We start from the raw sequence: 16,877 nt of genomic DNA, 5'->3' as shown, positions 1-16,877 counted from the left end.
TGAGACGCAGTCTGGCCAGTATTTTACCAGCTATGCGAAGAAGTGAAATACCGCAATGATTGTCTCAACATTGTCGGCTGCCTTTGCGCTTATGTACTGTTCGTGCACAATGGAAGCCTTCTTAAATTCCTGTGGAAGTTTGCTTTTTGTCCAGAAAGAGATAAATAGCTCGAGAGACAGACTGGAACCACCATACTTGTAGATTTCTGCAGGGATGGCATTACCACTGAACAGTTGTTTAATTGCTTTTTCAACTTCAGAGATGGAGGGTGGACGGTCAAGCTCTGTGTTGATCCTGACCAGCAGGAGCCGGTTTATGTCTTCATCATTGACGGATGATGGACTGTTGAGAACTGCGTTGATGCAAGGGATGTTTTCAAGAGATGAGGACATCAACAATAGACTTGCTAAGGCGAGAGCTGCATTTTGAAGACTTCGCTTGAATGTCTATGCTGCAGCTGTGGTTACTACCCTCCTTTATGCATGTGAGACTTGGACAGTCTACTCGAGGCATGCCAAGAAACTCAACCCCTTTCACATGACGTGCCTGGGGAAGCTTCTTCGCATTAGATGGCAGGACAAAACACCAGATACGGAAGTACTTAATCGGGCTCACCTCTATGCTCCAGCGCTCGCAAACTCGCTGGGTTGGTCATCTATGCCGCATGCCAGACTCCCGCATACCAAAGCAACTCTTTTATGTAGAGCTGACACAAGGGAAGAGACGAGTCAGAGGACAGAAGAAGCGGTTCAAGGACAATTTCAAGTGCTCCACAAAGCTTCTTAATATCCCCACAGACCCATGGGAGACACTTGCTGAAAACAGGTCAGCTTGGAGGAGTGCAACAGCTGTTGGAACAAAGGCTGCTGAGAAATCCCGCATCGAGGACTGTCAGAGGAAACGTGCCCTCCGGAAACAGAGGATGGACAGCGCCCCTACAACAGAGCCAACCCCACACGTGTTCCGTCTGTGGCAGAGCATTTCGTGCCCGCATAGGTCTGACGAGCCACACGCAGACACATATCACCTTGCCAAGCCAGTAGTCACGGTTATCTTCGCCTATTTTTTATAGGCAAAACAAGTTAGCATGCTTACTATAGAGACGGAGGGACTGAATACAGCACAGGTGTTGAACTCAAGAACCGTGTGCCAGGTCTGGCCTGCCACATAATTTTTTATGGTCCGCGAAAACCTGGATATAATACGTGTCAATAAAGTAATATCTTAAGATAAGTATTGCAAAAAATATTATATTACCATTTATTCTAAAAACAATTGCTTTGTTCAAATAGAAATTAACAGTTACATTTTTGCTTAACCTATGATTTCAAATCCATGAAATACAAAAATAAAAAAAACCTGCTCAATGGCCTTGTGGTTAGAGTGTCCACCCTGAGATCGGTAGGTCGTGAGTTCAAACCCCGGCCGAGTCATACCAAAGACTATAAAAATGGGACCCATTACCTCCCTGCTTGGTACTCAGCATCAAGGGTTGGTATTGGGGGTTAAATCACCAAAATGATTCCCAAGCGCGGCCACCGCTGCTGCTCACTGCTCCCCTCACCTCCCAGGGGGGTGGAACAAAGAGATGGGTCAAATGCAGAGGGTAATTCAACCACGTCTAGTGTGTGTGTGACTATCAGTGGTACTTTAACTTTAAATTGTACACTGTAAAAATGACAATGATTTTGCGTTGAAAAACTGGCAGCTCAGTTGCCAGAATTTTACCATGCTGTTTTTTTTTTTTACAGTAGTGTATGGTAAACCCCTGGAATTTTACAAAAAAATTCTGCCAACTGACCTGCCAGTTGTTGTTAATTACATTGTATGGGAAACAATAACCAAATGCATAGGCAACTTTCTAATAATATCATGAAGCAAATCCTTATACATTAATATTTATAAATTATTAACTGTTACAAGTGGCCCTCTGAGGGCAGCCATAACTGCGATGTGAAGGAGTTTAATACCCCTGGAATATCGTGACAAAGTCGTTAAGTGGGCAACACTGATCCCCCGGGTTGCAACAGGTAGTGTCAAATCTATGCGTGGCGGTCGTGAATCAACAAGAAGCACTGCCTAGTGCCTACCTTGGATCAGTTTTATTCACTTCAATGAACAAAAATAAATTAAAATGGCCTGCCGTCCTTTCATGATTCTGGAATGCGGCCCTTGGCCCTGTTATGTTCATGTCAGATGTTCTCACTGGGACGTTGTCTCCTTGAAGACGTTGTCCACAAGTCTGAGCTCGTAAGAGCCAAAAGAATAGTTGCTCACATATCGCCTTGCACGCCACGTTTCAACACGCCACGGACTGACAACACAGAGCTTGTACCGAGCTCACGGGTCGACACGTACAGTTTCCAAGACGCATTCTATGAACATCAGGAATCGGGTAATCTTAGCCTCCAGCGCATCTTCACTCCGACGCCACTTGATTGAATCCCAAGTGCTTGTACATCAACGTTTAGCACAAGTACTTCTTAAAGTGCCAATTGTTAGCATTATAATATTAGCATGCTAGCTTTTTGTGTACATTTTACACACCCCAGTAATATATTTTGGTACTTGACACATTTTACAGTTAGAAATGTACCATGCTAACATTAGCATACCAGATTTTTTTTTAGTTAATTTAGCAGGTATACACCTTAATGCAAAATGTTTTGTTTCTTGATGAATGAGACCTGTTAGCATGCTAACGTTAGTATGCTAGCTTTTTTAGCTCGTTTTGTAGCTATACACCTCAGTAAAATATTTTGGTACTTGACAAATGAGACCTGTTAGCATGCTATGTATGCTAGAGTTTTTTTTAAGCTAATTTCCGGGCTGCCAAGTTTCAGAAAATGACAAGCGTGAGACTTTAGTGGCATGATGCGTTTGAAAAAATGTGGTCCTTTTTAACACTGATTTGGCCTGTTTTAACGTCGATTTATACCCTAAGACGAGGGTCGGCAACCCGCGGCTCTAGAGCCGCTTTTTAGTGCCACCCGAGAGCTTTTTCAAAAATGCATGAAATTGGAAAAAGATGAGAGAAAAAAAAAAAATTGTTTTAATATGGTTTCTGTAGGAGGACAAATATGACACAAACTTTCCTAATTGTTAGAAATCCCACTGTTTGTATGAAACATGTTTCACGTAGTTTGTTTACATGTACGACTTTCTCCGACGTTGCCACAGAAAGACGTGTTTTACGCCACTCCTTCTTTGTCTCATTCCGTCCACCAAACGTTTTATGCTGTGCGTGAACGCACAAAAGGTGAGCTTTGTTGATGTTAACGACTTGTCTGGAGTGCTCATCAGGCACAAGCTAATCCATGCTAACATGCTATTCAGGCTGGCTGTATGTACACATTGATTGATTGATTGATTGATTGATTGATTGACTTGTATTAGTAGATTGCACAGTACAGTACATATTCCGTACAATTGACCACTAAATGGTAACACCCGAATATGTTTTTCAACTTGTTTAAGTCGGGGTCCACGTTAATCAATTCATGGTAAATTGCATCATTATGCCTCGTTTGTAGGTATAATTGAGCTCATTTAATTTCCTTTACGTATGTCCTCTGTTTTATGTAATTTATATTTGCATTATTTATGCAATATTGGCTGCATTTCTGATAGTTGTTGGTGTGCCATGTTGTTCCAGATTGTAATAAATCCATTAGAAGAAGACAGCCTGTCGTTACCTTTAACTTAAAAACACACATCTATACCTTTGGCCTTTCTAAGACGGTCATTTGTAGGAGACTCTCACAATATTATGTCAGACCCACTCGACATCCATTGCTTTCGGTCTCCCCTAGAGGGGGGGGGGTTACCCACATATGCGGTCCTCTCCAAGGTTTCTCATAGTCATTCACATCGACGTCCCACTGGGGTGAGTTTTTCCTTGCCCGTATGTGGGCTTTGTACCGAGGATGTCGTTGTGGCTTGTGCAGCCCTTTGAGACACTTGTGATTTAGGGCTATATAAATAAAGATTGATTGATTGATTGATTGATTGAGTTATCTCACCCTCTGAGAAGCCTCCGTTTTAATAATTGTTAGAATAATTGTTTGTAAGTTATCACAAAAAACTTTGTGTTGAAATGAGTTCCAGGCAAAAGGACAAGGGCTGTCTTTGAGGCCTACAAAGAGTAAGGCTCGTAAAACTCCACTGTGTAAGGGGGAGAGCCACATGAAGGGTTTTCTGTTTTCTCTCATGTATGGTAATCAACAGAAGGATGTTGTTCTGGCCCAAGGACTTCAAAGCGGAGAGATGACAGGATCTGCCCAATTTCCAGACGAACTCTTTGTCAAGTATTTTACGAACTCTTTTTGAACTATTTTCTGTGAATTGTTTACGACCTTTTCTGTGAACTTTTTTGCGACCTTTGTCCTTTGGAAACAGCGGTGGCCAGGTGTTCGGGGAGGGTCCAAAATAAAAGAAGGAGGCATGCAATCTTTTGGCAGAGCGTGCTGGAGATTGTAGAAGGATACAATGTCCGGGCGACTTTCCTCAATATATTGAGTCCAAATTGAATTCTGTCTCTGTTTAATTCTTTGCCTCTTGTCTTGTTTAATAGATGTCATCAGTGTTTGAACCTGACAATAATGTTTCCAATGTGAGGAATAAATAGTACATTTCAACATTTCTGTCAATAAAGATTTGTGTCAGCCTGCGACGCATAGTCATTTTGATAGTAGGCTAATATAGACACATACATCAAATGTTGCCTTCATTATAACACTTATATAAGGCTTTTATTTTTTTGCGGCTCCAGATAGATTTTTATTTTTGGTCCAATATGGCTCTTTCCACATTTTGAGTCGTCGACCCCTGCCCTACAGTGACGGCGACTGTTGTTTATTCCGGGACAGGTGATCGCCATCGTGATGGACTTGCTCACAGACCTCCAGATCCTGCAGGACCTGATGGACGCCGCCTCCCGCCGCTCGGTGCCCATCTACATCCTCCTGGACAACAGCGGCGTGCCGCACTTCCTGGACATGTGCTCCAGGCTGCAGATCGACGCCCAGCACCTCCGGGTAAGACGGGAGCCTCACATAAGTGATGAATGTTGCACAAAAGTGGAATCTGAGTATTCAGCTAGCAACCTAAAATCTCCTTGGACACAACTGTTGTTTTTTCTTTATGACCAAACGTTGTCCAGTGTTTGTTTTGTGTGAGTTTGAACCGTTACAGGCACTTAAAGGCCTACTGAAATGAATTTTTTTTATTTAAACAGGGATAGCAGATCCATTTTATGTGTCATACTTGATCATTTCGCGATATTGCCATATTTGTAAAGGATTTAGCATAGAACGACGACGATAAAGTCCGTTGGTCGCTGATAAAAAAAGCCTTGCCTGTACCGGAAGTAGCGTGACGTCCATACTTGCCAACCCTCCCGGATTTTCCGGGAGACTCCCGAAATTCAGCGCCTCTCCCGAAAACCTCCCGGAAGAAATTTTCTCCCGAAAAACTCCCGGAATTCAGCCGGAGCTGGAGGCCACGCCCCCTCCAGCTCCATGCGGACCTGAGTCCAGTGTGCGCACACAAGGAGACGAAGCAGAAGAACGAGACCGTAGTCTAAGAGCGCAGGGGAGACACTTCTCCAGGGCCGATGTATGCTCGGGGCAACACCCTTCACCTTACCCGGCAGTGGGTCTTTAGGGTGAATGATGAGTCCAGCGATTAGTTGCAAATCTTACTTTATTGATTGCTTGCACACAGCCAATCCAACACAAAACCAACTAGTCCCTCCCGCACTCAGCTACCACTCACTCTCTTCTCTCGCCCACACACTCACTGACGTCACTCACCTCACATGCTGTCACCTATTAAAGGGCCACACACACACACATACTCTACTCTCATAACACACAGTACAGTTAGTAGAACAACTGTGTTTTCATTACTGTGTATTTGATAGGTGCCATTGCCCCGGAATTGTATTGCATTGTACTTTCAAGTACAACAATGAGTAGATGAGTGTTATGTGTGTGTATATGTGTAAATAAATGAACACTGAAATTTAAGTATTTATTTTATTTATATATATATAATAAAATAAATAAATATGTATATAGCTAGAATTCACTGAAAGTCAAGTATTTCATACACACACATATATATATATATATATATATATATATATATGAAATACTGGAGTTGGTGAATTCTAGCTGTAAATATACTCCTCCCCTCTTAACCACGCCCCCCGCCCCACCCCCGACCACGCCCCCCAGCCCCCACCTCCCGAAATCGGAGGTCTCAAGGTTGGCAAGTATGGTGACGTCACAAGTTGAAAGTCTCCTCACATTTCCCCATTGTTTACACCAGCAGCGAGAGCGATTGGGACCGAGAAAGCGACGATTACCCCATTAATTTGAGCCAGGATGAAAGATTTGTGGATGAGGAACGTGAGAGTGAAGTATTAGAGGGCAGTGCAGGACGCATCTTTTTTCGCTCTGACCGTAACTTAGGTACAAGGGCTCATTGGATTCCACACTCTCTCCTTTTTCTATTGTGGATCACGGATTTGTATTTTAAACCACCTCGGATACTATATCCTCTTGAAAATGAGTCGAGAACGCGAAATGGACATTTCTTTCTTTCTTTCTTTAGTTTATTTCGAACATGAACACACTTACATCATAATACATCACACAATTTCATATCATTTCATTTTACATCATGCCCGAAAAGGAGTAGGAAGAAGCAACGCTTATTTAATCCTACCGCTTTCCCACTTCAAAGCGTTTACAAATATATAGAATCATTTACTGACCTTTTTATATAATAAAATAACATCTATGAATTAGTATACAACAGTTTTGTAATATGTAATGAATTAATTAATTCAGTCATTATTAACATACTGAGATGAATATTATCTTATTTTCAATAAGTTTGAAAGTATTTCTCATAATTCTTCTTCTTTGTACTCTGTATGCACTATTATTTTCAACAACCTCTTAAACTGGATCATATCAGTACAATTTTTAACTTCTTTACTTAATCCATTCCATAATTTAATTCCACATACTGATATGCTAAAAGTTCTAAGTGTTGTACGTGCATATAAATGTTTTAAATTATTTTTTCCTCTAAGGTTATATTTCTCCTCTTTAGTTGAGAAGAATTGTTGTCCATTCTTTGGTAGCAGGTTATAGTTTGCTTTGTACATCATTTTAGCTGTTTGCAATTTTACCAAATCACCGAACTTTAATATTTTTGACTTAATAAATAAAGGGTTTGTATGTTCTCTATATCCAACATTATGTATTATTCTAACTGATCTTTTTTGTAACACAGTTAGCGAATGTAGCGCACATTTGTAGTTATTTCCCCATATTTCTACACAATAACTCAGATATGGTAACACTAGCGAGCAGTAGAGAATATGTAGTGATTTTTGGCCCAGGACATATTTTGCTTTATTCATTATTGAAATGTTTTTTGCCACCTTATGTTGTATGTTTTGTATATGAGATTTCCAGTTCATTTGATCATCTATTAATACTCCCAAAAATCTAGTTTCTTTTACCCTTTCTACGTCTACTCCGTCTATTTGTATTTGTGTATGATGCTCTTTTCTACTATTACCAAATAGCATTATTTTAGTTTTACTGAGATTCAAAGATAGTCTGTTTTTGTCAAAGCATCTTTTTAATTTGTTCATTTCTTCTGTTATTATTTGTATTATCTTCTGTGTGCTCTCTCCTGAACAGAAAGCAGTTGTGTCGTCCGCAAATAAAACCAACTTTAAGTCCTTCGTAACCTTACAAATGTCGTTTATATAAAGATTGAACAATCTTGGTCCCAGTATTGATCCCTGGGGTACACCACAGGATATATCTAGCCGTGTTGACATATTTTCACCCATCTTCACATATTGCTTCCTGTTGGTTAAATAACTTCTTACCCAATTCAATACCAAACCTCTGATGCCATATCGTTCTAATTTTCGTATTAAAATATCATGATTAATTGTGTCAAATGCTTTTGTTAAGTCCATGAATACTGCGGCCGCACATTCTTTACCATCTATTGCATTGGTAATTTCCTCTGTTATTTTGGTCAATGCTATTGATGTTGAGATATTTGCTCGGAATCCATATTGGTTCTCCACAAGCGTCCCACTTTTGTTAATAAATAAATCTAATCGACTATTGAATAATTTTTCCATGATTTTGGAGAATTTTGGAAGTAATGAAACTGGTCTGTAGTTAGTAAACTGGTGTACGTCTCCATTCTTATAAATTGGTATTTACACACACAAAAGTCACATTCACAGTGACTTTTATCTCCACGACAATACATCGGTGAAGCACTTTAGCTACGGAGCTAACGTGATAGCATCGGGCTTAACTGCAGATAGAAACAAAAGAAATAAACCCCTGACTCGAAGGATAGACAGAAAATCAACAATACTATTAAACCATGGACCTGTAACTACACGGTTAATTCTTTCCAGCCTGGCGAAGCTTAACAATGCTGTTGCTAACGACGCCATTGAATCTAACTTAGCTACGGACCTCGACAGAGCTATGATAAAAACATTAGCTCTCCACCTACGCCAACCCTCATCTGCTCATCAACACTGAAGCTCACCTGCGTTCCAGCGATTGACGGAGCGACGAAGGACTTCACCCGATTATCGATGCGGTCGGCGTCTAGCGTCGGATAGCGCGTCTGCTATCCAAGGATACCGATACTGACTGATACTGGCCTATCCGAGCATGTATTAAAGTTTAAAGTTATTTAGCCTACTTAGTTGTCAGAATCATGTTGAAAAGGGTTTTAGTACTCTTGATAACAACTAGCCAGCTGAATTAGGGGAGTTTGAATAATACACAATGGTTGGTAACAAGAAACTGACCTGTTTATTCAAGAATAAACACAAAATAGACAAAATTATACATGACAAACAGAAATGGCATCATTGAAACTAGGGCTGGGCGATATGGCCTTTTTTTAATATTGCGATATTTTAAGGCCATATTGCGATACACGATATATATCTCGATATTTTGCCTTAGCCTTGAATGAACACTTGATGCACATAATCACAGCAGTATGATGATTCTGTGTTTTGATTGATTGATTGAGACTTTTATTAGTAGGTTGCACAGTGAAGTACATATTCCGTACAATTAACCACTAAATGGTAACACCCGAATACATTTTTCAACTTGTTTAAGTCAGGGTCCACTTAAATTGATTCATGATACAGATATATACTATCAGATATATACTATCATCATAATACAGTCATCACACAAGATAATCACATTGAATTATTTACATTATTTATAATCCAGGGTGTGGAGGGGGGTGTTGGATGTAAGTGTCAAAAAGACAGCCAAAAGAGTTTGATATGAGAATAAATCTAAAGTTAAAATATAGGGTAGAAATGCACCCATTTGCAGGAAATGTAGTCTTGATTTTCAAAATGTTCTTTCAAGGCTTGCATGTCTACATTAAAACATTCTTCTTCATACTGCATTAATATATGCTACTTTTAAACTTTCATGCAGAGAAGGAAATCACAACTAAAAAAATCACTATTTTTTTCATACGGTGTTGATCTGGAAATTTTTGCCTCAGCATTTTGATGGTGTGGGCGTGTGGCACCGAACGGAGATAAGCGTCTCGACAGACGTTACAATATTTGAACAATGATGACGAAAACTGTTTTCTCTGTCGTGTACGTGTGTCGAAAATTGTTATGCGCTTATTTTTTTTTTGATTTTGTGCGTGGCATATAATTGCTATGCGCAGAGGACGCTTGAGCAGTTTGCAATTGCACAGGCGCGCACCTTAGAGAGAACGTTGGTCACACGGCTGCGCTAGCATCACAGCTAACGTTAGCCATGCTGCTACCTCTCTGCTCGGGGAGGACGTACACGTATGTGACATATGACGTGACAGTATGTGACGTATGTCGTGACAGTGTGTGACGTGTGTAAGAAGGTGCGCTTGCTGTCTGTGAGAGGGAGACACAGGAAAGAGTGAGAAGAGCCTGTCGTGTAATGCCAGCAGCTAAAAGCAACTGCGTGAGAATTCACAGACCTGTGGATGTGTTGAAGGTGTGCTGGAAAATGCGGAACGGAAATTAGAAAGCAGCAGAAAAGTGGAATGTATTATTTAAATCGGTGCTTTGGAAAACACGGACCGGAGTTTTTTTTAAAAACTGGATCGGCATTTTCCCATGCCTTGCCGATACGCAATTTTTGGCAAATATCGGCAGCCGATCCGATCCAAATATCGGATCGGGACATCCCTAGTAGCCAGACGCTAACCAATCGCATCTACAGCTTTCTTCTTTGCAGTCTCCATTGTTCATTAAACAAATTGCAAAAGATTCACCAACACAGATGTCCAGAATACTGTGGAATTTTGCGATGAAAACTGAGCTTTTTGTATTGGATACAATGGCGTCCCAATACTTCCGTTTCAACCATCGACGTCACGCGCATACGTCATCATACCGAGACGTTTTCAACCGGAAGTTTCGCAGGAAATTTAAAATTGCACTTTATAAGTTAACCCGGTCGTATTGGCATGTGTTGCAATGTTAAGATTTCATCATTGATATATAAACTATCAGACTGCGTGGTCGGTAGTAGTGGGTTTCAGTAGGCCTTTAATACAGTTTTACAGCTAATTTAACAACAATAATACAGGACTCATTTATCACAGGAGGAACAAGGTTGATTTTATTTGAATGCAAATTCTGTTGGCAAATCTACAGCCGCTCATATTTGTGCAAAGACGTTTCCTGGTCTTGCGTAAGCGAAGGTGCACAAGGTCTGCGCACTTTGTAATTCCACACTGCAGAAATGCAGGAAGTGGCGACCACAAATACTCAAAATGCAAACGCGTATGGATGTTATTTAGACTTCCGTGACTCACAAAAGTGAGTTATTGGCAAGCATCGGAATTGTCCCCACAAACACTTTCTATTTGTCAGTGATTCTCAAACTGTGGTACGTGTACGGGCTCCATCTAGTTCAGTTCAGTTCATTTATTTACAAAACCCAAAACCAGTGAAGTTGGCACGTTGTGTAAATAAAAACAGAATACAATGATTTGCAAATCCTTTTCAACTTATATTCAATTGAATAGACTGCAAAGACAAGATATTTAATGTTCCAACTGAGAAACTTAATTTTTTTTTTGCAAATAATCATTAACTTAGAATTTAATGGCAGCAACACATTGCAAAAAAGTTGTCACATGGGGCATTTTTACCACTGTGTTACATGGCCTTTCCTTTTAACAACACTCAGTAAACGTTTGGGAACTTCCTGCCGACATTCCGCCTTGGGCATCCTCAAATATTTTGGGATTGACTGCGTATATTTGATGTACTCATCACAGTATTCTACTCTGTCAAGGAGAAGGTCATGTTTTTAGCCCGTGTTTGCACTCTGGAACCTCTGAACTCATGCCCCCAGAGAGGCCTTAGCCGTGGTACCTCGGTTTCACACCTAGAGATGGGTACCAAATTTGGTATTTTATAGATCCCGACCGAAATCTGTCATCAAAATCAAACTGTACCCTATATTGATGTCTTAAACACTTGGCGTGAAAAGCTAAAATAATTTAAAAAGGTGATTTCAACGCAAACAAACTACAAAACCCCAAAACTATGAAGTTGGCACGTTGTGTAAATGGTAAGTTAAAACAGAATACAATGATTCGCAAATCCTTTTCAACTTATATTCAATTGAATAGACTGCAAAGACAAGATATTTAATGTTCTAACTGAGAAACTTAATTTTTTTTTTTGCAAATAATCATTAACTTAGAATTTAATGGCAGCAACACATTGCAAAAAAGTTGTCACAGGGGCATTTTTACCACTGTGTTACATGGCCTTTCCTTTTAACAACACTCAGTAAACATTTGGGAACTGAGAAGACCAATTTTTGAAGCTTTTCAGGTGGAATTCTTTCCCATTCCTGCTTGATGTACAGCTTAAGTTGTTCAACAGTCCGGGGTCTCCGTTGTGGTATTTTAGGCTTCATAATGCACCACACATTTTCAATGTGAGACAGGTCTGGACTATAGTAAGGCCAGTCTAGTACCTGTACTCTTTTACTACAAAGCCACGCTGTTGTAACACGTGCAGAATGTGGCTTGACATTGTCTTGCTGAAATAAGCAGGGGCGTAAATGATGGCTTTTGGATGGCAGTAATGATAACCGCTGTAAATGTCCCGACGGTTAGTATTACCGTATTAAATTAAAATGATCGAAAAACTGTGATTAGGGGACAAGCGGGAGAAAATGGATGGATGGATGGAGACCAATTAGCGTTAGTTTGGTAGCTAGCATAAATGCTAACATGTATACAAGAGACAATAACATATTTACCAATTAAGAAACGTCATCTCCAAATCTAAACTGGTATAAACACTTTACTATATATATATATATATATATATATATATATATATATATATATATATATATATATATATATTAGAGATGTCCGATAATGGCTTTTTTGCCGATATCCGATATTGTCCAACTCTTAATTACCGATACCGATATAAACCGATACTGATATATACAGTCGTGGAATTAACATATTATTATGCCTAATTTTGTTGTGATGCCCCGCTGGATGCATTAAACAATGTAACAAGGTTTTCCAAAATAAATCAACTCAAGTTATAGGAAAAAAATGCCAACATGGCACTGCCATATTTATTATTGAAGTTACAAAGTGCATTATTTTTTTTTTAACATGCCTCAAAACAGCAGCTTGGAATTTGGAACATGCTCTCCCTGAGAGAGCATGAGGAGGTTGAGGTGGGCGGGGTTGAGGTGGGAGTGGTAGGGGGTACCGGGGGGTGTATATTGTAGCGTCCCGGAAGAGTTAGTGCTGCAAGGGGTTCTGGGTATTTGTTCTGTTGTGTTTATGTTGTGTTACGGTGCGGATGTTCTCCCGAAATGTGTTTGTCATTCGTGTTTGGTGTGGGTTCACAGTGTGGCGCATATTTGTAAGAGTGTTAAAGTTGTTTATACGGCCACCCTCAGTGGGACCTGTATGGCTGTTGACCAAGTTTGCTTTGCATTCACTTGTGTGTGTGTAAAGCCGTAGATATTATGTGACTGGGCCGGCACGCAAAGGCAGTGCCTTTAAGGTTTATTGGCGCTCTGTACTTCTCCCTACGTCCGTGTACACAGCGGCCTTTTAAAAACTCATAAATGTTACTTTTTGAAACCGATACCAATAAATAATATTTCCGATATTAAATTTTAAAGCAGTCCGATATTATCGGACATCTCTAATATATATATATATATATGTTTTTTTTTTATATCCTCAAATATCAATCAATCAATCAATCTTTATTTATATAGCCCTAAATCACAAGTGTCTCAAAGGGCTGCACAAGCCACAACGACATCCTCGGTACAAAGCCCACATACGGGCAAGGAAAAACTCACCCCAGTGGGACGTCGATGTGAATGACTATGAGAAACCTTGGAGAGGACCGCATATGTGGGTAACCCCCCCCCTCTAGGGGAGACCGAAAGCAATGGATGTCGAGTGGGTCTGACATAATATTGTGAGAGTCCAGTCCATAGTGGATCCAACATAATAGTAAGAGTCCAGTCCATAGTGGGGCCAGCAGGACACCATCCCGAGCGGAGACGGGTCAGCAGCGCAGAGATGTTCCCTGCCGATGCACAGGCGAGCGGTCCACCCCGGGTCCCGACTCTGGACAGCCAGCACTTCATCCATGGCCACCGGACCTGTGCACCCCCGCCCCTCAAGGAAAAGGGGAGCAGAGGAGAAAAGAAAAGAAACGGCAGATCAACTGGTCTAACAGGGGGGCTATTTAAAGGCTAGAGTATACAAATGAGTTTTAAGATGGGACTTAAATGCTTCTACTGAGGTAGCATCTCTAATTGTTACCGGGAGGGCATTCCATAGTACTGGAGCCCGAGTAATAGTAAATAGTAGCTTGGGGTGGGGTAACAAGACACTGGTAAGATTTTCATTATTTATGTCTCTACGTTAGAATAGAATAAGAGCACTTAATTGTCATCAAACATGAAAACATGAGGAAAATACAGGTAGATACCGGTACTCTTTTTGGTGCAGTTGAAATACAATATTTGACAGGTTTAAAAACAAATAGCAGTAAGAGCAGCAGTGTAAGATATGGGTATGTAAAGCATGACTTTGTGTTTGTAACAACACTGTCTCACATTACAGCTTCCTAACATTTGAAGCTAAACAGAACACTTTCAGCGTGACGTGTTTTCTCGCTCCCTGACCCACACCGTGACTCTCTGTGTGTGTGCAGAACATTCGAGCCAGAACGCTCAAGGGGGTCGGCTTCAACCTGTCCTTCGGAAGACTTCCTGGCTCCATGTGCACCAGGTACATGCTGGTGGACGGGGACAAGGTCGTCTTTGGATCCTACAGGTGAGCACTGGAACGGTCTTTTGTGTATATTATAGGGCTGAAAACTGTATCACGATATAAGGGTTTTATATCGGTCGATATCGATAATTATTGATGATTTTCATGAGCAGGAGAGAAATATATTAAATGAAAATATTTTTATTTCAAATGTAACATTCCTCTGATTATAATCCCCACAGCTCGGAAAGGAAATGTCAACACAAGCATGGAAAACACTCAAATAATGTCAACAAAATTGTAAAATGACATTGAACACTTAACAATAAGCTCTTAAAAATAAGGAATATGTTAGAAATTAATAATAAAATGGTGCAAAGTGTGAAAATGTCAACATTGAAAAGCCGGAGAAGAACCATTTTCTGCAGGTTTAGTGCCAGGAAGTTACAGCTGTGCTCTAAAGGGTGAGCGCGGCTAAGGTGGTGTGGTATTAGCGCCTTGGATCATTTACAGACCACATTGGTTAGACTACAGTCCCTTTGATAAAATCTGTAAAACTGCCACACTGTCCAGGTGATTGTGTGGCAATTTTAGAGGAATTGATTATTTGTTGTTAAGTAGGCAACACTGGGACCTTCCGCGCCATGTTTTTATACTCTGGCAGACCAGGTGTGAATGAGGCGTGTGGGCTAGTGTGGCTGCACCGTGTGTACGTTGGTAAACCTCACTCTCTGACAACCCCAAGAGCAGCGCTGGCTATCGGGTCGGTAGCTCGGGCTGTTAGCTCGGTAGCTGGCACGCTCATTTCTCATGCCGGACGACCCAGGTTCGAGTCCCGGGCGGAACAAAAAAAGCAGGAACTGAACCAGGCAGGTTACAGTGGTGCCGTGACCCGGATTAGAGTGAGGTTTTTGGGGGGTGAGTGTAACAGAGGTCAGCTAGTGGGGCTGGATCATGTTTAAATATAATATAATATATCAGTATATATTATATACTGTATATATAATATGTAAATATTACATATATGTTATATTGCTACTATGGTACATTTCTAGTGTAGTTAATATCTTTTGTTTTCGCCCTCTTTTTGTGCCCTTGTGTGCATTATCTTTTCCATCCCTATCCTTTCCATCCTTTGTAACTGAGCTACTCTGTGGAACAATTTCCCTTGTTGATCAATAAAGTTTGTCTAAGTCTAAGTCTAAACCTCAAGAACAGTGCTGGTTGATATGATAGCTCACGCTTTTAGCTCGTTAGCTAGCACGCCAAAGCAACCCCGGTTCGAATCCGGGTCACGGCACCACTGTAATCTGCCTGGTTCAGTTCGGGACCCGGACCTGGGTCCGGCATGAAAGAAGAGCGTGCTATCCACCGTGCTAAAAGCCCGAACTAATAGCCAGCGCTGCTCTTGAGGTCGTCAGGAGGTGTTGCAGGGGACCAAACCTTGTGGGGGACCCAACGTACAAATGGCTTAGCCACAAAGTGGTGTTATTAGGCAAAGTTACATACAAAGTAGGGCTGCAACTAACGATTAATTTGATAATCAATTAATCTGTCGATTATTACTTTGATTAATAATCGGATAAAACAGACAAACTACATTTCTATCCTTTCCAGTATTTTATTGAAAAAAAAACAGCATACTGGCACCATACTTATTTTGATTATTGTTTCTCAGCTGTTTGTACATGTTGCAGTTTATAAATAAAGGTTTATAAAAATTCAAAAACTAAATTTTTTTTTAAAAATATTTAAAAAAATTGCCTCTGCGCATGCGCATAGCATAGATCCAACGAATCGATGACTAAATAAATCGCCACCTATTTTTATAATCGATTTGAATCGATTTAATCGATTAGTTGTTGCAGCCCTAATTCAAAGACAGTCCTGTCAGGTTGAAACACTGATGACATCTATTAAACAAGACAAGAAGCAACAAATTAAACAGAGACAGAATTCAATTTGGCTCAATTGAGGAGAGTCGCCTGTACACTGTACCCTTGCACAGTATCTCAGCACGCTCTGGCGAAAGATTGTACAACTCCTCCTTTATTTGACTTTCCCCTGACCACATGACCACAGCTGCTTTCAGAGGGAAGTGGGTCGTAAACAGCGTTGCCTTTGGTTACAGAACAGTCCAAAAGAAAAGGTCGTAAACACTTCACAGAAGAGGTTCGTAAAACAGTTCAAAGAAGAGGTTCGTAAAAAACAGTTGAAAAAAAGAGGTCGCCTGGAGGGGATTCTGGTCCTTCTTCCTCTTCGCTTTTATAGTCCTTGGGTCAGACAATATCTTTCTGTTTGATTATAATACATGAAAGAAACAGGAACACCTTCATGTTGCTTCCCCCCCTACACAGTGGAGTTTTACGAGCCTTCTTCTTGGTAGGTTTCAAAGACAGCTTTTGCTTCTCACCGGGCACTCAAATGTAACCAGGCATGTGATTTGACCACAATGAAAAAGACTGAAAACATTTCCGGGGGTCTGGGGGAC

The 16,877-nt window shown here is 40.7% G+C and overlaps 1 protein-coding gene across 1 annotated transcript in view; it reads left to right on the top strand.

Moving 5' to 3' along the window:
• Window positions 1–16,877, top strand: part of fam83fb (family with sequence similarity 83 member Fb) — a 53,444-nt gene that overhangs the window by 9,213 nt on the left and 27,354 nt on the right. The window contains exons 2-3 of the mRNA XM_061984582.1: window positions 4,870–5,037; window positions 14,328–14,449. Of these exons, the coding sequence (XP_061840566.1) occupies window positions 4,870–5,037; window positions 14,328–14,449 (290 nt within the window). The remainder of the gene's footprint in view (window positions 1–4,869; window positions 5,038–14,327; window positions 14,450–16,877) is intronic.

Source organism: Nerophis lumbriciformis, linkage group LG25 (genome assembly GCF_033978685.3).
Source record: "Nerophis lumbriciformis linkage group LG25, RoL_Nlum_v2.1, whole genome shotgun sequence".
Classification (NCBI taxonomy): domain Eukaryota; kingdom Metazoa; phylum Chordata; class Actinopteri; order Syngnathiformes; family Syngnathidae; genus Nerophis; species Nerophis lumbriciformis.
The sequence above is the reverse complement of the archived record's forward strand: the minus strand, read 5'-3'. Positions and strand labels throughout refer to the sequence as shown.